The sequence below is a fragment of the Dendrobates tinctorius genome, unplaced genomic scaffold, assembly GCF_039654945.1.
Source record: "Dendrobates tinctorius isolate UK_male_01 unplaced genomic scaffold, ASM3965494v1 ptg000037l, whole genome shotgun sequence".
Classification (NCBI taxonomy): Eukaryota; Metazoa; Chordata; class Amphibia; order Anura; family Dendrobatidae; genus Dendrobates; species Dendrobates tinctorius.
This window is the reverse complement of record NW_027361705.1, coordinates 12,894,356-12,912,113: the sequence shown is the minus strand read 5'-3', so window position 1 is coordinate 12,912,113 and position 17,758 is coordinate 12,894,356. Positions and strand designations below refer to the sequence as shown.

At 45.5% G+C, this 17,758-nt stretch overlaps 1 protein-coding gene across 2 annotated transcripts in view; it reads left to right on the top strand.

Annotated features, from left to right (window-relative positions):
* Positions 1–17,218: 17,218 nt before the first annotated feature.
* Positions 17,219–17,758, top strand: part of ANO3 (anoctamin 3) — a 1,013,249-nt gene continuing 1,012,709 nt past the window's right edge. For both annotated transcript variants that reach the window (XM_073573877.1, XM_073573878.1), the window contains exon 1: positions 17,219–17,410. In XM_073573877.1, the coding sequence (XP_073429978.1) occupies positions 17,365–17,410 (46 nt within the window). In that variant the 5' untranslated portion in view covers positions 17,219–17,364. The remainder of the gene's footprint in view (positions 17,411–17,758) is intronic.

Below are 17,758 nucleotides of genomic sequence, written 5' to 3'. Positions count from 1 at the left end.
AAACGTTTTCTGTAAGTCTTCACAAGGTTGCCACACACTGTTGTTGGTATGTTGGCCCATTCCTCCATGCAGATCTCCTCTAGAGCAGTGATGTTTTTGGCTTTTCGCTTGGCAACACGGACTTTCAACTCCCTCCAAAGGTTTTCTATAGGGTTGAGATCTGGAGACTGGCTAGGCCACTCCAGGACCTTAAAATGCGTCTTACGAAGCCACTCCTTCATTGCCCTGGCGGTGTGCTTTGGATCATTGTCATGTTGAAAGACCCAGCCACGTTTCATCTTCAATGCCCTTGCTGATGGAAGGAGGTTTGCACTCAAAATCTCACGATACATGGCCCCATTCATTCTTTCATGTACCCGGATCAGTCGTCCTGGCCCCTTTGCAGAGAAACAACCCCAAAGCATGATGTTTCCACCACCATGCTTTACAGTAGGTATGGTGTTTGATGGATGCAACTCAGTATTCTTTTTCCTCCAAACACGACAAGTTGTGTTTCTACCAAACAGTTCCAGTTTGGTTTCATCAGACCATAGGACATTCTCCCAAAACTCCTCTGGATCATCCAAATGCTCTCTAGCAAACTTCAGACAGGCCCGGACATGTACAGGCTTAAGCAGTGGGACACGTCTGGCACTGCAGGATCTGAGTCCATGGTGGCGTAGTGTGTTACTTATGGTAGGCCTTGTTACATTGGTCCCAGCTCTCTGCAGTTCATTCACTAGGTCCCCCCGCGTGGTTCTGGGATTTTTGCTCACCGTTCTTGTGATCATTCTGACCCCACGGGGTGGGATTTTGCGTGGAGCACCAGATCGAGGGATATTATCAGTGGTCTTGTATGTCTTCCATTTTCTAATTATTGCTCCCACAGTTGATTTCTTCACTCCAAGCTGGTTGGCTATTGCAGATTCAGTCTTCCCAGCCTGGTGCAGGGCTACAATTTTGTTTCTGGTGTCCTTTGACAGCTCTTTGGTCTTCACCATAGTGGAGTTTGGAGTCAGACTGTTTGAGGGTGTGCACAGGTGTCTTTTTATACTGATAACAAGTTTAAACAGGTGCCATTACTACAGGTAATGAGTGGAGGAAAGAGGAGACTCTTAAAGAAGAAGTTACAGGCCTGTGAGAGCCAGAAATCTTGATTGCTTGTTTCTGACCAAATACTTATTTTCCACCATAATATGCAAATAAAATGACAAAAAAACAGACAATGTGATTTTCTGGATTTTTTTTTCTCAGTTTGTCTCCCATAGTTGAGGTCTACCTATGATGTAAATTACAGACGCCTCTCATCTTTTTAAGTGGTGGAACTTGCACTATTGCTGACTGACTAAATACTTTTTTTCCCCAATGTATATGTTTTAATTTCCTACAAATATTTATTTGTGTACAATATATTTTGATTTTTTTTATTATATATACACTGCTCAAAAAATAAAGAGAACACTTAAACAACAGAATATAACTCCAAGTAAATCAAAACTTCTGTGAAATCAAACTGTCCACTTATGAAGCAACACTGATTGACAATCAATTTCACATGCTGTTGTGCAAATGGAATAGGCAACAAATGGAAATTATTGGCAATTATCAAGACACCCTCAATAAAGGAGTGGTTCTGCAGGTGGGAACCACAGACCACATCTCTGTACCAATGCTTTCTGGCTGATGTTTTGGTCACTTTTGAATGTTGGTTACGCTTTCACACTCATGGTAGCATGAGATGGACTCTACAACCCACACAAGTGGCTCAGGTATTGCAGCTCATCCAGGATGGCACATCAATGCAAGCTGTGGCAAGAAGGTTTGCTGTGTCTGTCAGCAAAGTGTCCAGAGGCTGGAGGTGCTACCAGGAGACAAGTCAGTACACCAGGAGACGTGGAGGGGGCCGTAGGAGGGCAACAGTCCAGCAGCAGGACCGCTACCTAGGCCTTTGTGCAAGGAGGAACAGGAGGAGCACTGCCAGAGCCCTGCAAAATGACCTCCAGCAGGACACAAATGTGCATGTGTCTGCACAAATGGTTAGAAACCGACTCCATGAGAATGGTCTGAGTGCCCGATGTCCACAGATGGGGGTTGTGCTCACAGCCCAACAACGTGCGGCACTCCAAGAAAATGCCACTCCACACCATTACTGACCCACTGCCAAACAGGTCATACTGAAGGATGATGCAGGCAGCAGATCACTCTCCACGACGTCTCCAGACTCTGTCACGTCTGTCACATGTGCACAGTGTGAACCTGCTTTCATCTGTGAAGAGCACCGAGCGTCAATGGCTAATTTGACAATCCTGGTGTTCTGTTGCAAATGCCAAGCGTCCTGCATGGTGTTGGGTTGTGAGCACAACCCCCATCTATGGATTTTGGGCCCTCAGACCATCCTCATGGAGCGCCTCTAGCCACTGGACATTACGCTGACAGACACAGCAAACCTTCTTGCCACAGCTCACATTGATGTGCCATCCTGGATGAGCTGCATTAACTGAGCCACTTGTGTGGATTGTAGAGTCCGTCTCATGCTACCACGAGTGTGAAAGCACAACCAACATTCAAAAGTGACCAAAACATCAGCCAGAAAGCATTGGTATCCCCTTTATTTTTTGAGCAGTGTGTACATATATATATATACACTCACTGGCCACTTTATTAGGTACACCTGTCCAACTGTGTGTTAAGACTTAATTTCTAATCAGCCAATCACATGGCGGCAACTCAGTGCATTTAGGCATGTAGACATGGTCAAGACAATCTCCTGCAGTTCAATCCGAGCATCAGTATGGGGAAGAAAGGTGATTTGAGTGCCTTTGAACGTGGCATGATTGTTGGTGCCAGAAGGGCTGGTCTGAGAATTTCAGAAACTGCTGATCTACTGGGATTTTCATGCACAACCATCTCTAGGGTTTACAGAGAATGGTCCGAAAAAGAAAAAAAATCCAGTGAGCGGCAGTTCTGTGGCCGGAAATGCCATGTTGATGCCAGAGGTCAGAGGAGAATGGGCAGACTGGTTCGAGCTGATAGAAAGGCAACAGTGACTCAAATTGCCACCCGTTACAACCAAGGTAGGCAGAAGAGCATCTCTGAACGCACAGTGCGTCGAACTTTGAGGCAGATGGGCTACAGCAGCAGAAGACCACACTGGGTACCACTCCTCTCAGCTAAGAACAGGAAACTGAGGCTACAATTTGCACAAGCTCATCGAAATTGGACAGTAGAAGATTGGAAAAACGTTGCCTGGTCTGATGAGTCTCGATTTCTGCTGCGACATTCGGATGGTAGGGTCAGAATTTGGCGTAAACAACATGAAAGCATGGATCCATCCTGCCTTGTATCAACGGTTCAGGCTGGTGGTGGTGGTGTCATGGTGTGGGGAATTTTTTCTGGGCACTCTTTGGGCCCCTTGGTACCAATTGAGCATCGTTGCAACGCCACAGCCTACCTGAGTATTGTTGCTGACCATGTCCATCCCTTTATGACCACAATGTACCCAACATCTGATGGCTACTTTCAGCAGGATAATGCGCCATGTCATAAAGCTCGAATCATCTCAGATTGGTTTCTTGAACATGACAATGAGTTTACTGTACTCAAATGGCCTCCTCAGTCACCAGATCTCAATCCAATAGAGCATCTTTGGGATGTGGTGGAACGGGAGATTCGCATCAGGGATGTGCAGCCGACAAATCTGCGCCAACTGTGTGATGCCATCATGTCAATATGGTCCAAAATCTCTGAGGAATGCTTCCAGCACCTTGTTGAATCTCTGCCACGAAGAATTGAGGCAGTTCTGAAGGCAAAAGGGGGTCCAACCCCTTACTAGCATGGTGTACCTAATAAAGTGGCCAGTGAGTGTATATCACATTTAAAGAGTATCAAACATTTACAAATATATGAGGTGAAATAGGGAAAAAGTATTCCAGATACAGAGCAAAAGATCACCCCTACAAATGATAGGTATGACAGGAGGCCAACAGAACCACATACATGGATAATATCAATGCGCACAAGTCACCCAGGTGTACTGTATTAATATACCAGGACTATGTCTCTATATAGAACACAAAGGTGCTGCATGCAAAACAATGCAAAAATTAACAGCAGAGTGCGGTTCCAAAGAGTAAACTTAATCATACCGGGATCATACCCAGAGTTCATAATGCCAATGTCACTCACCCATAATAAAGTTGCAGGAGAGGGGAGACACCTCGCTCGACCCTGACGCGAAATGAAAACAATGCAGGTTTCAGTAAATGTCAACATAATCTGTGTTTCACCTCACTTTTATTTTTTTTTTTTCCATTTTCCATTTCATGTTAAAATCAATGGTGTCATTGAAAAGTACATCTCATCCCACAAAGCAAATCTTCAAATGGCTATATCTGCAGAACAATAAAAAAGTTAAGGCTTTTAGAAGAAGGTGAAGAAAAAACAAAAGATCAAAAATGAAAATTCGGCAAATCTTTAAGCAGTTAAAGAACACTTGAAAACATAGCTGGAGAAATACAGGCCTTAAATAGAAGCCCACTGAGATAAGATGTAGCAAGTTTATTAAGATGTGCAAATCTCCTAATATATTTAGCACATCTTGAGCAGTCCTTGTTGGACAAGCTGAGATGTACTCAAGTAATGGCTAACCATTTGCTTTGCTGCTTGCATCACATATATTCTGCATTTAAATATAGGAAGGGAGGGAGAGTCACAAAAGAAGGGAGATTGGCTGAATACAGTCTGTAGACAGGGATTAAGGCTGTGTAGTCCATTGACAATTATACAACTGCAGCATTTTGGGGGGGCTGAAAAAATTGAAAATACCATGATCCATCAAGTATTAAATGCTTAGAGGTAATTTTTTGTGTTATATAACACTCCCAAAAATCTTTGAAACTTTTTTCTTGGGTTAAATTTCTCATAAATGCATTATTCCGTAGTGTGGAGTACATTTCTTTGATCTATAAAACTGAAAAACAGTGTTTGAAAAATTTGTAAGGCTACATTTTTCAGGCTACATCTTTCAGCCATACAGTTTTATGTGGTCTGGGTACATTTTTGTGATCTATAAAACTGAGAAAAAGTGTTTAAAAATGTTGTACGGTTACTTTTCTCAGTGATACAGTATTACATGGTCTGGGTACATCTCTGTGATCTCTTAAATTGAAAAAAAAAGTTTAAAAATGTTTTAGGGTTACATTTCTCAGCCATACAGCAGTACCTAGTTGGAGTACATTTTTGTGATCAATAAAACAGAAAAAAAACTTCTTTTCTAAATTTCTCAGCCATACTGTTTTACGTGTTTTGTGGTATATTTCTGAGATATCTAACATTCCAAAACAGCATTAAAAAAAATGCTGGATTACATTTCTCACTCATACACTATTCTGTGGTCTTGAGTAAAGTTCAGTAATATTATCCAACACTACAAAAAGCATTAAAAAAATTGGCAAGATTATAGTTCTCGTTCATACACTTTTGTGGTCTGGGGTATATTTCATGTAAACTATAAAACTTAAAAAATGGTGAAAAGAAAATCTGCAGGTTTAAATTTCTCATCCAAACAGTGTTACATGGTCTGGGGTACATTTCTGTGATATGTAACACTCCAAAAATATATTGAAACATTTTTCTGGATCGAATTTGATTGTCATCCATACACTTTTGTGTTCTTTCCGTTATATTACTGTGGTATAAATATCCCAAAAACCGCTTTGACTGCTGCAGGTGATCAATTTTTTTTTCTTATTAAAATAAAACTTCGTTTCAAGAGACCAAGCAATTACAAAAAGCATAAGGCATGTGGTAAGGCATGTGGAAGTGGAAGTGCTTATGAAGGTAGACACAGATGCTGAAGATGAGCGGTGGGTGTTACTATGCCTGTTGCTGAAGCACAAGAAACACACCCATTCATGCCATATAGGCTACTGTTCCACCTTTTAGGGAAGCACGGTATACCACTAATGAAGTCAGAGCAGTACGAACAGGTGGTTGGTTGGATAGCAGATAATACTTCAAACTGGCTTGACAGCATTACCCAATCTTCCACATGGTTCAGTCTCATCAGCCTACAGTCTGGATCACTTAATCCTTCCTCCTACCATGTTGAGTCACAGGAGACTAGTGATCCTACACTATGACACTCTGAGTAACTATTTACAACATTTCTTGATTGTGGCCTCTCAACCTCAATGCTCAAGAGGGACAGAAGAACCTGCTTTTTAATGGGAAACAGCAAACCAGCTCCTGTTCCTCCTCCTCTTCTTCAGCGTCCACCTCCTCATTGTTACCCAATCTATGCATAGCATGAGATGAGGCTGGTTAGTATCTCCCTCTCCATTGCCTACATGTCTTCCTCCGTCTCCACCTGGTCTGCGCATACGACGCTTCATGTTTGCCAGCAGTGACTGTTTAAGTAGAAAAACACAAAAATTGAGCTTGGTTTGAGATGGTATACATGCAGCACATAAACGCATGCTCACATTGGCCATAAAGCATACAAAACCTACAAAAAACAAACTGAGAAAAACCCTGCTGTAATTAAATAAATAAAAAGCAAAAGTGCATCTAAATAATTCAGAGTTCTTAGTAATACTATATTTGTTACTGGTTGGGACCCAATCCTTTTGTCTGCCCTTATTCACACACTGACGTCAACTTTGACACATGATAAGGTTTTTAATATAGGCTCTCATCAGCCTACACCTGCTGTCGTTAATAACAGTTATAGCAGGTGGTGGCTGACGGGAGCATTCACCAGCCTGAGCTATAAATAAATAAAATGGCATAGGTTACCCTACCCATTTTTGATACCCAGCCAGGTGAAATTGACAGCTGTGGGCTGCAACTCTCAGCCAGGCTGGTTATCAAGAATAGAGGTGTCCCCACGCAGTTTTCTTAAAATTATTTAATGAATAATTTAAAAAACTCATGGGGTGCCTCCCATTTTTGACAAGCAGTCAAGTTAAAGCAGACATCTGTGGGCTGGTACTCTCAGGCTGGAAAGTGGCCTTGAATATTGTGAATGATAGCATGGCAAACACTGCTCCCGATTAGCAGGAAGTTCAGAGAGCCGCATCTCCAACAAGCCTAAAATATATCAGCCCGCAGCTGCACCAGAAAAGGCGCATCTATTAGATGCATCAATTTTGGCATTTTGCCTGCCTCTTCCCACGTGCCTTGTGGTGATGGCAAGTGGGGTTCATATTTATGGGGTTGATGTCACCTTTGTATTCTCCGGTGACATCAAGCCAAAGGATTAGCAATGATGAGGCATCTATAAGATGCTTCCATTACTAGTACTATAAATATATTTTAAATAAACACACAGGAAAAGAGGTTTTTTTATTTAAAAATAACGAACATTTATACTCATCTAATGCCCGTTCCATTGATGCCATTGTCCCCTGTAAAAAAAATTTTAAAAAACATATTCCTCATCTGTCCGTCGTTCTGTCCCATGCCATAATTCATATCCATCACTGAGGTCACCACAGTTCAAGGGCCAGGCTGGGAATGCAGCCTCAGTGACCTGCGGTAACCTCGATGATGTCACCACTAGTCAGCGAGGCTATAGGGTTAGTTATGGATAGGCATCTTATAGACGCCTCTCCATTGCAAAGCTGTGAGCTTGATGTCACCAGAGAATACAATAATAAAAAACAATTTTGGATTACTTATTTTACAATTTTTTGTAAATCTTTTTTTTAAATATTGCCTTACATACAATTCATTATATAAGAAAAAAATATTCTTAACATTTTTCTCCTGTAAAATGCAATTTCTCATCGGTTTGGAATGTTTTTTTGTCACTCCTTAAAGTGGGGTAAAAGTGTGACACCATTGTTCCAGGTCTGCTGGAAAAAGGTCTGATTCCCCATTGACTACTATTATACTCGTTACTCTAAACGAGCATTCAAGTATTAGGAATTGCTGGATTCGAGCAACAAGCACCCGAGCATTTTAATGCTCACTCATTTCTAATCTTTACTAATTGTGCCATCAATTTTCTGTGAATGCCACTGCAGAGTTCTCTCCTAGTGCTGTCTCTCTTCTTATTCATGTGTCAATCTTCTCTAGTTTTGGTATGGTATCCTAAAGTTACATCATTATTGGACTCCGTAATTGCCTCTGGGAAGTCTGTACACTAGCCCCATTTAAGAAAAGTCTACAATATATAATAATTAAAACTAATTTCCACAGATTGTCCATCAACACTAGTATTGTATACTAAAAATATTGGTTCTTTGCTGATGGTTAAACAGGCTTTGTTGCAAACAGTGTATGGTCTCTGCTATTAAAGGATCATTAGGAGGATCTTTATATTGACTTCAGATACTATATATATATATATATATATATATATATATATATATGAGAACAAAAAGGAAATCCAGCAAGAACTCAGCTAACCAGGATTGGAGTAAAATGATGCTTTTCTTTATTTCTTCAACAAGGTATAAAAACGACCCACAAGAATCAGAAACCAGAGTACATGGCAGAAATTAGCGCAAATGGGACTACGCGTTTCGGCGGCCTAATCCGCCTTCTTCAGGTTTGGACCGTGAAGAAGGCGGATTAGGCTGCCGAAACGCATAGTCCCATTTGCGCTAATTTCTGCCATGTACTCTGGTTTCTGATTCTTGTGGGTCGTTTTTATACCTTGTTGAAGAAATAAAGAAAAGCATCATTTTACTCCAATCCTGGTTGGCTGAGTTCTTGCTGGATTTCCTTTTTGTTCTCTTATTGAAGGATTTACTCCTAATCCAGTCCATGCAGGTACTTGATTACCAGATGGAAAGACCCAGGAGTCTCATTGCTGCAGCTGGACACTGACACACATGCTCATATATATATATATATATATATATATATATATATATATATATATACCAATTACCACCAAGGTTTCTTTCCTTTTCATACAATATCAATTTGTCTTACTGAAAGAGATGGACATATTACATCCAAGCACTATGTTTAGTATCATGGCCTACCTCCGCTTGTCCTCTAGCCAATTTCTTTTACAAAAGCAATTTACTTTTAGTCTTCTATTATTCCTATACATTTAGCAATCAGGAGTATTTCATATGCAGGTGCATAGCTAGAGATGAGTTGAAGACCTTTGGCTCTTGGAGGGGGGGTGACAAAAAGCCATCCTCTTTTTTTAGTCAGGATAGGTATGGGGCAGAAAATGGCTAGACAACTGGGTTAGAGAATCATTAAAATTGCAGCTCCTCTAGGGTGTTCCTGGTTCTGGTTTGTTATTGATATTGCTTATCAAAAGTAGTCGAGTAAACGAGTTGACAAGCTCATGGATCCCCAAGGCTTATAACGTGGTGGGATTATTATAATTTGGGACAGATTACTGGTCTGTTTTTCTTTGTCCTATTACTACTTGCTTCATACGTCCCTTTGTTTTTACTTTGAACCTCCCACGATTGCTCCAGTGTCATCTGCTTCTTTCACCAAGCACTAACAATTTGTCTCTGCTGGTAGTGTTAGTGATGGAAGAGATGTCATGGTCAATATCTCTAGGTAACACAGACATTGTACTGCCAGAGAGACTGTTGTGCCTATGACATGTGGTTCTATGCAGCTAATGGGTGAGTGGTGTAATCAACTCCCTGCTGGCACCTTTGGGGAAGAAACACGCCATACTTTAACTCCCAACATTCTGTTGGAAACTGTCATATGTTGAGCTCTTGATACTTCAGACCACTCTTGTGCTGTTAATGTGGAAATCCTGTTCCTGGTTTTGGCTTTGACAGGACCTTGCCTGATCTGTGTTCCTGACTCTGCTATTGACTTGCCTTCTAGTATCACACCATGACTCCAATTCTGACTTTGGTTTAGTCAGCTATTTCTGAACAGCTTTATATTGACCTAGCTTTATTTGATAATTCTTGTCACAGGCTCGCTCCTCCGGCCAGCAGCCACTTTGTGCATGCAAACCAAGAGGTCCCATATTAAGTCCAGTTATTTGGAAGGACTAAAATCTGAAGGCTGAGGTTCCTGTGGGATCTTTTCAGGCTGACAGCTTCAGACAATCTTTACACTGTGTCACAAAGTCCAGCTTGAATTTCTAAGGAGTCAAACTAGACTGAATCTTTGCGATGGCAGTCAGTGTTAGAGTTGCGGATCGCACTAAATATAAAATATAAGAAGTGCGATCACAACCTGGGGTCCACCGTGCAGAGATGGGAAATTGCTGCTCAGTAATGGCGGAGTACTAACAAAACACCAGCGGGTTAACCGCTGAACCGGTGTGAACGGGAGCGAACTCTGTTACTTCACAGAGCTGCTGTAACAAATGCCGGAGCCTGTTAACGTCACAGGACTCGGCGGAGTGAGCACTAGTGTACAGTCTCAGGACTCAACCCCAAAGATGCTGGGTTAGAGTACTTCTAGACCACTAGCACTCGGCGCCGCAACTGCGGTGCCAGGTAGAAGCTTAAACTAACAGAAACCGCACTGAAGTGCACACAATGCGGTACTGGCGGACGCCACTAACCAGCCTAGACTCAGTAATGGAAAGCGCACTCTAATGGCACAGAAGTGCGCACGGCGCCACTCTGACAGGCGCTGCAGTAGATGCGGTACAGTGGTGCCTTATAGCTTGGCGCACACTAGTGGTAGCATGTGTGAGGATCAGGGAGAACTGCGGCGCTAGGCAGTGTCACAACTCGGCGCTGACTGTAAACTCTAACCCTACCCATATGCGTATCAAAAGGAAGGGGTTTCATAATAAGTCAGTCAGCGTTTCACAAGCATCCATCAACACACACACCTCTACCAAATACTGTGTATACTAGTGCATGACTGAGCGGCCATGTGAGCCTTTTATAGCAGCGTCCTTCCGGGACCTTCCTGATGGTCAAATCCGAGCTGGAGTAGGACCTCAGCATGTGACCTCCGATCTCCAATGAGAGATCGTCCCACGGGCATGCTCAGTGGACCGAAAGGAAGACTTAGTCCCTGTTGTAACTCGCTGCTGACCAGCATGTGTTGCTATAGCTGGACGAGAGGTGGCAACAGCAACCAAACCAACAGTGCTAGTCTGAGCAGAGCGACGAATCAGCTGAGCAGCCTCCTCTGTGGCTGGAGAGGAATGGGAGACCGCCGAAGTCAAGGCTCGGGATTCCTGCTGTGCAGCGACAGGAACCATACACCTAACATTACCCCCCCTCCTAAGGCCCCCTACTCTCTGAGCATCACTACTTTCAAATGCCGCAATGAGAAGCGGAGCGCGGATGTTCTCCACTGGCTCCCAGGTCCGAGCCTCTGGACCATGACCCTTCCAGTCCACCAAATAAAATTTTTTCCATGTACCAGCCTGTATCCCATGATGGGATTAACCTCAAACTCATCCGAGGACAGGTCTGATGTCCCGACAGAAGACTCGGAGAACCGGGATATGTGGACAGGCTTAAGGAGGGACACGTGGAAGGTGTCAGTGATACCCAAGTGTGGTGGAAGGGCCAGACAGTAGACCACAGGGTTGATCTGCTCAAGGATCATGAAGGGGCCAATGTAACCAGATGCGAATTTAGTGGACTCGACTCGCAGCCTAATGTTATGGACGGAGAGCCACACTAAGTCGCCAGGAGCAAAGGTCGGAGCGGGGCACCGGTGCGTGTCGGCGGAGGCCCTCATTCTCTCCTTGGAGGCCCGGATGGCATCTTGAGTGCGATCCCAAATGTCACATGCCTCCACCGCCCAGTCTGCCACCCTTGAATCGGTGTGCGACACGGGCATAGGGACAGGGACAAGCGGAAGCTGGCCGTAATTAAGGAGGAATGGGGTCTGGCCGGTGGAATCGGTCACAGCGTTGTTCAAAGCAAACTCTGCCTACAGTAACAAGGATGCCCAGTCATCATGCCTGGATGAGACAAAATGTCGTAAGTATGTGACCAGGGTCTGGTTGGCTCTCTCTACCAACCCGTTCGTCTCGGGATGATAGTCCGAGGAGAGATTTACCTCAATACTCAGCAGATTACAAAGCTCTCTCCAGAACCGAGAACTCTCTCCAGGTCACTGACTATCTTGTCTGGCATGCTATGCAAGCGAAAGACATGCTTAACGAACAATGTCGCCAGGCCCTGTGCAGAAGGTAGCTGCGCGAGTGGCACCAGGTGCACCATCTTGGAGAAATGGTCAGTGACAACCCAGATAACCGTGCTACCACTGGATTTGGGCACACGCACCACGAAGTCCATACTTACCATTTCCCAGGGCCTGTCTGCCACCGGCAGGGGGTAAAGCAACCCAATGGGCCTTTGCCGAGAAGACCTGTTTTGGGCACAGGAGATGCATGCCCGAATGTAGTCTCCAACCTCCCGGGCCATATGCGGCAACCAATATGTCCTCGCCAGTAGCTCAGAGGTCCGCTTCAAGAGTTCACCCACCCTGGAAGAGTGAGCCCAAGAGAGGACCTCCGGTCTCAGATGGGCAGGGACAAATGTCTTGCCCAGAGGTACTGACTCAAGGGCGGCTGGAGCCACGGTCCTCAGGGTCTCAGACAGGACGATCAGCCGAGGTTCCTCCTCCTCTGATGACACCAGGGAGAGGGAGAGAGCATCGACCAGGACGTTGTTCTCACCGGAGAGAAAATGGAGGGTGAAATGGAAGCGGGAGAAGAACAAGGACCATCTGGCCTGGCAAGAATTTAGCCGCTGGGCTGTCTGCAAATACACCAAGTTCTTGTGGCCGGTGAACACCTGGAAAGGATGGTGTGCCCCCTCCAGGAGGTGTCTACACTCCGAGAAGGCCAACTTCATTGCTACCAACTCCCTGTCCCTGAAGGAATAATTCCTCTCCACCAGTGTGAAGGTCTTGGAGAAAAAGAAGCATAGGTGCTTCTGACCTTGCGTGTCCTTCTGGAACAGGACCGCTCCAGCACCGATGGAAGAGGCATCCACCTCCAGAATTAAGGGTTTATCTACATCGGGACAATGTAGAATGGGAACGCTAGCGAAGTGGGACTTAATGGAGGAGAAGGCCTTGGAGACAGGTTCCGACCACAACTTGGGATTTGCACCCTTCTTGGTGAAGGCCACCAAGGGGGCTACCAAAGTCGAGAAGTGGGGGATGAATTGGCGATAATAATTTATTAACCCCATAAAGCGCTGCACCGCTTTGAGAGAATGGGGCTCCTGCTAATCCATCACCGCCTGTAGTTTGGCAGGATATATGGCCAATCCCTGGGCAGAGATGATATAGCCCAGGAAAGGCAAGGACTCCTGCTCAAGCACACACTTCTCCAGCTTGGTGTAAAGGGAGTTCACCCGTAGGAGGTCAAAAACTTTGCAAACATCTCTCCGGTGGGAGTCAATATCTGGAGAGTAGATGAGGATATCATCCAGATAGACTACAACAGAGGTGGTGAGCATATCCCGGAAAATGTCGTTCACAAAGTCTTGGAAGATGGCTGGAGCATTACAGAGCCCGAAGGGCATCAACAGGTATTCATAGTGCCTGTCCCTGGTGTTAAAAGCAGTCTTCCATTCGCCCCCCTCACAGATGCGAATCAGGTTGCAAGCCCCCCGCAGATCAAGTTTAGTAAACACTCTTGCTCCCCGTAGCCTATCGAACAGTTCCGATATCAGGGGTAGAGGACACTTATTCTCAACGGTGATAGCGTTAAGACCCCTGTAATCGATGCAGGGACGCAGTTCTCCACTCTTCTTCTGGACGAAGAAGAATCCTGCACCCGCTGGTGACACTGACTTCCTAATGAATCCCCTTGCCAGATTCTCCCTGATATACTGAGACATGGCCTCTGTCTTCAGGAGAGATAGGGGATAGACTCGACCCCGGGGAGGCTCAGCACCAGGCAAGAGGTCAATAGGACAGTCGTAGGGGTGGTGATGCAGAAGGGTCTCCGCCGCCTTCTTGGAGAACACGTCTGCATACTGGAGATAGTATTTGGGGAGAGAGGAGAGATCTGAGCGGACTTCAGTGGAGGCAACCTGAACGCACTCCCTCTGACACCTACCCTCACAGGATTTACTCCACCTCAGAATTCTCCCCGAGGACCACTCTATATGGGGAGAGTGATGACGCCACCAAAGGACCCCTAAGAGGACCTGGTCGATACCCTCGGGCATGACAAGGATAGTGTCTCCTAATGGGAAGGAGACAGCAAGAGTATCAGCGGGGTGGTCTGGTGGGTGAGCTGCAAGAGTAGTGTTGCTCCATTCACCTCTTTGATGGTGACTGGCTGAGGTAGTAAAACCAGAGGAATTGCGTACCGTTGGGCGAAGGCAGACGACCTGAAATTGCCTTCCGTCCTGGAGTCCATGCAAACCTCCACCGCCAGAGTGGAAGAGCCAAACTCAAGCATCCCCTCAAAGAACAGCTTGGAGGAAAACGTTGCTGAATCTAGTAGGTCTCCTCCAACAGCCACTAGAGACAACCGTTTTCCTAGCTGCTGTAGGCACCTGTTGGCAGGGTGACCAGACTGCCGGCAAATGTGATAGACCATGGGTGCTCGCGCGAACTGGGACCTGGATCCTGCACGAGAATTCCCCATGGCCTCTTGGAGCTCGGACGCCCGATTGGGAGGTTCCGGATGTTTAGCAAAAGTGGGTGCCAACCTAAACCTCTGCCTACACTGGGACCACTTCAACCTTCACTCTGAAAAACGAAGTTCTATGCAGGTGGAGATGGTGATAAGCTCCTCCAGTGTGGGGGGAATTTCCCTGGTGGCAAGGGTGTCCTTTACATGGTCAGCCAGACCTCTCCAGAACACCGGAACAAGGGTCTTATCTGACCACTTCAGTTCTGAAGCCAGCGTCCAGAACTGGATGGTGTAATGGCTGACCAGAGACAAGCCCTGTGATAATGCCAGCAGCTGGAGCGCGGTATCATGGGTGACACGCGGTCCCAAAAAGGCCTGCTTCAGAATGCCCAAGAACCGCGAGGCACTCTGCACCACATGATCACCACACTCCCACAGCGGTGTGGCCCACTCCAGAGCCCTGTCCGACAACACGGAAATAGCAAATCCCACTTTAGCCCACTCGGAGGGGAAACATGCGGCCAGCAACTCCAGCTGTATGGTACACTGGCTCATGAAACCCCTACAAGAAGCACTACCGCCAGAGAACTTCTCGGGCAATGGGAGGCGGGACAAAATTGGGACAAGGATGGCAGGGGACACACGGGAGACAGCCTCTGTGGCTGCCTGAACAGCGACCGCGGTAACATCCACAGCTAAGGCTGAACGCTCGTGCCCTGCCCTCCAGCTGCTGGATGTACCGCTGCAGTCGCTGTTCGTCCACCATTACTAGCCAGATTCTGGCGCTAGTATAATGTTAGGGTTGCGGATCGCACTAAATATAAAATATAAGGAAGTGCGACTGCAACCCGGGGTCCACCGTGCAGAGATGGAAAACTGCTGCTCAGTAATGGCGGAGTACTAACAAAACACGGTGGATTAACCGTTGACCCGATGTGAACGGGAGCGAACTCTGTTACTTCACAGAGCCAGTGTAACAAATGCCAGAGCATGTTAATGCCACAGGACTCGGCGGAGTGAGCACTAGTGTACAGTCTCAGGACTCAGCCCCAAAGATGCTGGGTTAGAGTCCTTCTAGACCACTAGCACTCAGTGCCGCAACTGCGGTGCAAGGTAGAAGCTTAAACTAACAGAAACCGCACTGAAGTGCATGCAGTGCCGTAGTGGCGGATGCCACTAACCAGCCGAGACTCAGGACTGGAAAGCGCACTATAATGGCACAGAAGTGCGCACGGCGCCGCCTTGACAGGCGCTGCAGAAGATTCGGTACAGTGGTGGCTTATAGCTTGGCTCACACTGGTGCTAGCATGTGTGAGGAGCAGGGAGCACTGTGGTGCTAGGCAGTGTCACAACTCGGCGCTGACTGTAAACTCTAACCCTACCCACATGTGTATCAAAGGGAAGGGGTTTTATAATAAGTCAGTCAGCGTTTCACAAGCACCCATCAACACACACACCTCTACCAAATACTGTGTATAGTAGTGCATGGCTGAGCGGCCATGTGAGCCTTTTATAGCAGCGTCCTTCCGGGACCTTCCTGATGGTCCAATCTGAGCTGAGAAGGACCTGAGCATGTGACCTCCGATCTCCAATGAGAGATCGTCCCATGGGCATGCTCAGTGGACCGAAAGGAGGACTTAGTACCTGGAGTAGCTTGCTGCTGACCAGCATGCGTTTCTATAGCTGGACCAGAGGTGGCAGCAGCAGCAATCAAACCCACAGTGCTAGTCTGAGCAGAGCGCTGGGATTGACAAGTCTGCTGAGCAGGCTCTGCTGTGGCTGGAGAGGAATGGGAGACTGCTGAAGTCAAGGCTCGGGATTTCTGCTGTGCAGTGACAGGAACCTGATGCCTAATAGTCAGTTGCTTGTATTTCAGCCTCAGAGTACATTGTAACTTGAGTCATAAGGGAGTTTCTTTAAACTTTCACAGAGAGCGTAAAATAGACTGCGTGCTTGGCCACATATTTGATTTGTGTGACACTTTTTTCATCAAGGGAGCCCCATCTCAGACTTTCCATAAAAAAAAAAAATGCATTCTGAATAAACTGATAAGAAAATAGAATTGCACTGTAAATGAAAAATACTTTTAGGATTAATCTAAAAGTAGAATATAAATATTTATAGATATTAGTGCTAATAATGAGGAACTGAAATGAAAGATATGCACAAAATTGTATAACTTGTTTGTGCATAAAAAATAGACTTAAATGCAATAACATTTAGATTTGTTTAATGCCAGATTATCAAACATTTTATCCTATAATTACTGAAAAATATTAAAACAAAATCTGCTTCTAAGACCTGTTGTATTGTTATTTTGCCTGTATTATTACACATCAGATGAAATGATGTAAACTGTGTATTGATGACGTCTTTATACACATGCACTCTATCTAGCTGACAATGTACGTGGAATATTGGCTTCTACGGTTTGTCACAGTTTTGTACTATCACTGTAAAGCGCTGCGGAATATGTTGGCGCTATATAAATAGATTGTCATTATATTATTACTGTACTACAGTAGGAGTACATGTCTGTCAAGTTCAGCCTTTCTCAGACCCAGATATGTAATGTTGTGGGATGACATACTGCAGCATGCGGTGGGGAAAAAAAAGAAAAGAGCATTGCTGTGAATTATCCTTCAAGCAACCGCTAAGGGGAGTCTATAGCCGGACCTCCCTCTATGGTTACTATGACAACATATGGGAGCACAGTCTATCAGGCGAAGTGTTCAGCTAAAGCAGGTGTCGTATTCCATATCCAGCTCTCTCCGAGCCCTGGGATTCTAGAAGTGGTGATCCATTGCCCATGCACTATCGGCTTGACCCATTCTCATAATCGCTGCTCAGCATCCTCTACGAAGATGGTTCATCACTCCGGCTCGATACAATGCTTCAAGCAGCAGAAAGGTCAGTGGGATTTTCCTTTTCCCCTATGATGTGGGCTCTGCATGTCCTTGTGCAGCATGTGCTACTGATGCTGTTAATTGCAGTGAAGCCAGTATAATGCAGATGTGTGGGAATTCATCCTCCTCCCCAGCCCATAGTATGGTCCTAAGGAAGTGGAGAGGACGAGGATGCTGCCGCCGTTCTGGATGATTCACGGAAGCTTGTGCAATGACATTATTCTGCAACTAAAACTTACTGCATTGAAAGTTCTGCAACCCGACACGCTGTGCCGCCCCTGCCGTGCGCGCAAGATCTCGTGTTCAGGGCCTCGCAGTCTATCTGATCTAATATGATACTCCGCGCAGTATG